The sequence below is a fragment of the Neomonachus schauinslandi genome, chromosome 14, assembly GCF_002201575.2.
Source record: "Neomonachus schauinslandi chromosome 14, ASM220157v2, whole genome shotgun sequence".
NCBI classification, from domain to species: Eukaryota; Metazoa; Chordata; class Mammalia; order Carnivora; family Phocidae; genus Neomonachus; species Neomonachus schauinslandi.
Genome location: NC_058416.1, coordinates 5685994 through 5691993, shown reverse-complemented (window position 1 = coordinate 5691993; position 6000 = coordinate 5685994). Strand labels below are relative to the sequence as shown.

General features: G+C 35.9%; 1 protein-coding gene across 1 annotated transcript in view; it reads right to left on the bottom strand.

Moving 5' to 3' along the window:
- Window positions 1–1839: 1839 nt before the first annotated feature.
- NETO1 (neuropilin and tolloid like 1) overlaps window positions 1840–6000 on the bottom strand; it is a 104710-nt gene continuing 100549 nt past the window's right edge. Inside the window, exons 9-10 of the mRNA XM_044921135.1 lie at window positions 3128–3686; window positions 1840–1914 (exon numbers count right to left, since the gene is read on the bottom strand). Of these exons, the coding sequence (XP_044777070.1) occupies window positions 1854–1914; window positions 3128–3686 (620 nt within the window). The 3' untranslated portion in view covers window positions 1840–1853. The remainder of the gene's footprint in view (window positions 1915–3127; window positions 3687–6000) is intronic.

The window sequence follows — 6000 nt, the reverse complement described above, 5'->3', positions numbered from 1 at the left end:
AACATTTTTCTTAACTCAAGTTAGGAAATTATTATACATTTTTATATATCTTTATATAAAAAGTTACAAGTAGCAAGCATATGACACAACGAAATGGAAGTGTAACAGCAGTATTTGAGAATGCATGCTTTTTACAATGTGTCTAATAAAAAGGATATTTTTCCAATTCAAATATCCAGTACTGACATGCAGGGTATTTTCTCAAACTGTCAATTCAGTCATATTGCTAAGTGCTTAATCAAAAAACATTTCTATTGACAGGTATGAATGGTAAAATACCTGATTTCAAAAACTCTTTCTGAAACTTAGTATCTTCCTTTGATATAAAACAAAAAGGAAATTGGGGATATTTGGGAAAGACAAAAAAAATGAGATGTTTCTTATTGCAATCTAGTTATTTTTACTCATGACTCTTGGCTGCATTTAATCATAATACAACAATAGGTGTTTATAGTCCATAAAACCTCTAGCTGGTGCTTCCATGGTCCATATTTTCACTTCTTAACTGTAGCATGTTCAAAATCCCTCAGGAACGCACTATTCTCAAGCAGTCTATCTAATGAAAACAATGTACATGTAACACAAAGTTCATCCAAATTCGTGTTGTTCACATATCACACAACGTACAATTATACAACAAGGACGTAAAACAACATAGAAACAAAGTGAAACTAACAGTAAAAAGAAAAAGTGGGATAGTCTTAATCAGGAACTAATTTCTTCTTCAAGTTTCCAGTAAATCTCAAAATGTATTTAAAAACTAAGGAGCACTTGGTGGCCAGCAACCAAATTACGAAATGAACATATCATTGTGCAGCGGGGATGTCTTGCCGAAGGGATAACAAATGTCTGTAATTCTTAAGTTTGGATAAAGGCAGTGGAATGAATTTAGAAATATGTCCACTTTTCACAATTCACTATAGAATTTTCGTTTCACAGTCCCCATGTTTGTATAAATAGTTCTTCTCTGAAAATAAAACACAGTTAAAACATTTTCTCCCAATGAAAAACACATACAAATACACCAATTTATCAAGGTAATATAGAGCATGGAAATGCATTCACCTAATTCAAGAATAGTTGATAAGCTTGAAGTGTTTTGAAGAGTTTAGCTGTCAAGCAAATTTAATTGGAGACAAATTAGTCTAATATAGATATAGATTATCAAGTCCTAAAAGTAAAGCTCTCATGGTATTTGATTGCAAAATAGATGTACACATAGACAACTAGTATTTATGGAACATTTGACATTGTTAAGCATTCAAATTTGATATCATAGAATTTGGCATAACATGCTGCATTTAATTTTCATGAAATAAGCTACATATTCATGCAAAATTAAAGAGTGCACAGATTGTATAAGTACCACCAAATAGTTAGTGTGAGTCTGAGTAGAATATTGCCAAATTAAATAAGAAAATTACCAGCTTTATATGTTGACTTCAGTTATATTGTGACAATATTCAATTGTTTTTGTTATGAAAAACTTGCATCTCTTCTGATATTTTTGAAAAGAGTTTACTAGTTTTTCGTATTTTAACCTTAAAACATGTAAAATTTAACTTGCTAATTTAACATTCTTTTTTTAAATAACATTCTAGTACAATGCCTGATGGTAAGAATATGAACATTTATTTTAAAGATATGTATGCTAAAAATCATCACTCCATCAGCATTGAATCCAGTATATTTCTGATTATGAAATATTATGAAACACTTATCTCAAGAGATAATGAATAAATAGCACATTCCCTAAAAAAATCTACAAGACAATTGCAACAAAACAAAACAAAACAGAGTACAACAAGGTGGGAGAAGGAACCAAGGGCATTCGCTTACCTTGAATTTTCTTTTTAGACCCTAGTTGTGTTGTGTTCAGATTCAGGTTTGCTTAGAGACCCAATGAGGCGGAACCTGGAATGTTATGGCTATTTCATTCAACAAAGTAATATTTGCACAAAAAGTAAATATGCATACAAATATTTACATAAGAGCATTCCTAAAAATTCATCAAACTGTGGAAATAGATTTTTTCCATCAGCATGCAAAAATATTAAATCAGGGCGCCTGGGTGGCTCAGTTGGTTAAGCGACTGCCTTCAGCTTAGGTCATGATCCTGGAGTCCCGGGATCGAGTCCCGCATCGGGCTCCCTGCTCAGCAGGGAGTCTGCTTCTCCCTCTGACCCTCCCCCCTCTCATGAGCTCTCTCTCTCTCATTCTCTCTCTCAAATAAATAAATAAAATCTTTAAAAAAAAAATTTTTTTTAAATATTAAATCAACTGAAAATATTTTAGGTTTTGAGGATGCATAATGAATTGAGAAAGTATGTGCATTTATAAAACAAACTAAATGCTAGTAAACATGCAAAACAAAACATACGTATTTTGGATTTGGGGGTTTAAAATAGGTTTTTTTTCTAAATTAAATTTTCTTTCCCCAAAATTTTTACCAATTTTAGGGCTAATAATACGATACAGGTAATATTATCTTTATGTTAAAAGGAAAATGAATCAAATGTTTCTACTATTTTTTCTACATTTAAATATAAATGTTTAGTATTTTAGCATACCATACCATTATATGCAATTTGTAATGTAAGTATCATGTGATATGTGGAAAAAAGGATTTCAGTATTTTCATTTTCATACAAAAATATAATACATTATATTGCAAAATATGTTATTTTTACATTAAAATTATTCAATGACATGGGTTAACCATCTTGGTAAGGCAGTTATTTCCAAATATCATTTCATATCTGAAAACATGTTGAGTATTGATGAGAGCAAAATTCATGACTACGTGGAAGCAAATTAGCAATACAAATTTATAATATAAATTAAAACCATAATTTTTGTAGAAATAAATACTATATATGTATAGAAATAAATGAAATCTCTTTGGTCTGTGTGTGCTCACACACAAACACCCATGTATATAAACAGGATTTAAGAAGGGTATGGATAGCACCAAAAAAGAAAAGGGAGAGGAAAAACTTGAGACACTATGGTTTAAATCATTAATAAAAAGAGAAACTGAAATATGAAGATCAACTAGAACACAATATTCTGGAGGCATTACAGTCCTCAGGTTATAGTTGTCATCAAAAAATCTATTGATACTGACCGCTGGATGGCTTTGTCATGTCGGGACAGCCTGTGACTCGTTGTCGGCACCTCCTCGATCTCGTCGATGTCACAGACATCTGCGGCATCTTGCGAGTAGTTGTGTTTCATGACAAGGATATTTCTTCTGTTCATGGGCGGGATAAGGGGTTTGACGGGCTGCGGAGGCATCTCTGTCAAGACAGAAGCATCTCTTGTGCTGAGGTTACTGCGGCTGCCTTTCGTACTGGACACTTGTGACCCACAGTGATGGTCGTGAACGCATTTGGAAGAGGATCTCCGCAGTTTATGGTAGTTTTCAAAGTCATCTGCCACATCTGCAAAGTCAGCTGTGGCTCCCGTCCCTCTTAGAGTACACAACTCATAATGAGGAGGTTCAAACACCTCCTGGAAAACTGTCTGGTCAAAGTCCGATTTCCTTTGGACATATTTTTTACGAGGCTGTTTGATCTGCACAATGACAGAGATGATAATAAGGATGATCACAATGCAGGAAGTCACACCAATGACGGTCCCACTGGTGTTGGTGAGCTGGTCCAGCAGGCTGGCTTTCCTCTTCTCTACAGTTTTGGAGAGTGAAAACAACAAACAAAACAAGAAACAATCCACCACGCATTAATATGCTAGTCAAAGCTCATAAAAAGGAGTACACTGAGCAGAGAATTGGTACAGGCTTAAAGTAACATGAACAAATCTCTAAAAATAAACAAGAAGTGTCCCTTTTCACAAGGGCCCTATCTTCTAGCCTTCGAGACAGACCTCCCATTGCCCAGCATCCCTACTTTCAACAGACGTTTGAAAAAGTTCTTACAAGACCTTTAGCATGACATTTGGAAATAAATTAGTAATGTTAAAAACAGTAAATTATTTTTCTCTTCATAAGTATAAGAAAACATCCAAAACTCGATGAGTGGGAACACGACCTTATCTATATTGTTTTGAATTTATTCCTGACTTAAATAACTGAACTCACAGTAATACCAATATTCTGATACCAAAAGGTAATTAAATTTCATGACAGACACTTCTGGAATGGTGTATATGTCCGTCTGTGGGCCCTTTCCCTAATGAAAAAACCACAACTGGTAAAAATGATTAAAAATTGATAGATAGATAGATAGATAGATAGATAGATAGATAGATAGAGATATAGTTTCTGGAAATTGTCCTAATGGAAAGAGCAAATGGAAGTACATTTATTCAAGAAAATTTACTAAATTTCTTTAAGAACAGTGAGAGTCTGTCCTTTAAACCCGTTCCCCGAACCCCACCCCAATTCGTCATAATGGAAGCTTACTGAGGGAGGTTTCAGACAATGGCATAGGGCTTCTTCTCCCTAACACTCCCCACCTAGAGCTACAGTACCTCCCCAAGTGGAGCAAACCACAAGCATTTCTCCCCACCCCCTGAATCCATAGTGCAGGTAGGTACTCTATTCTAGGCAGGAGATGATGAGTTACCAAGGGCTCCATTCCTCCTCCCAGCCCCCATTGGTAGGATGGAAACTCTACACCAGGTGCAGCAGGCTGAGAATGCGTGTCTCTGATCACCCTTGCCCAAGCTCACTCATAGAGTCGATCTGCCCAAAGAGGCAAGCTGAGAAGACCAGAAGTTACCACCCTCATCCAGTACCCTATTCATAAAGTAGGGGTGTTACTCCAAGAAAAGTCAGTCATTATCCCTGCCTCCTTTCAGCACCTAGAGCAGTAATGCAGATGTTTTGCCCATGAAGGGAGGCAGGCCACAAGAACAGAAAGCACTGTAGCTTTCCCCAAAGAAAGTTACATTTTTTGGAACAGTGTGGAGAAGTTCAAGCCTAAGGAAATCTCAAAACAACAGACATTTTCTGGTAAGCAATTAAGAAGAGACTGTCAACTCCTCAGTACCAACAAGCCAGACCTTAGAATAGGTAGAAGTTTAACATAAAATACAGGAAAATAACAGGTAAAGAAAGCCCTCTTAGTTTAGAACAAATCACAAAAGCTAGACTCAAAGACTAACTCCTAATGGAATTGAATTTAATTGGATCAGACCTTGGAAAAATTTATACTCCTGGGAACTGTCCAAAATAACAGAACAATTATTCAGCAATTAGTAGAGACTAATAGGTGGGTGTGATACCAACAAAGACGGACAAATAAACAGGACAGGAGAAGGATGGTCAGAGAGCGCTTTACTAAACCATGACCATCTGAGGTTATGGTATGCTTGCCCACAGCATGGTCTCCATGCAGCAACATCAGGGACAGACATCACTGAAACAGGCCAGCCAAGTCAACGCTTACAAACACAAAAACAAACAAACAAACAAAAAATGATAGCAGCAACAAGCCCCGGGGAGGGAGGAACTAGTATCCAGAATTGCTACAATACATTATCTAACATGAAGTTTCCAACAAAATACCCCAAGGCATGTAAACAAACAGGAGAATGCAATTCATACACTAGGGGGAAAAAGCCTTGGAGAGGGCCAGACATCAAACTTAGCAGACAATGATTTCAAAGCAGCTGTTATAAACATGTTCAAGGAACTAAAGGAAACAATGGTTAAAGAAGTAAAGAAAAATAGAAGGATAAGGCCTCATCACATGCAGAATAGCAGCGAAGAAACAAAAATTACAAAAAAGGAAAAAGTGAAAAATCTATGAATGGCACAGTCACTGACATAAAAACTTCATTTGAGTGACTCAGCAGTACATTTCAGCTGGAAGAGGAAAGTAACAGCAAACTTGCAGAGAAATGAAGGAAAATTATGCAATCTGAAGAAGACTAAGATAAAAAGATGCAGAAAAATGAACAGAGCCTCAGAAAAATGAGGCAAACCATCAATGGCACCAACATAATGGATGAGCATGTAAGGAGAGAAAGTAACAG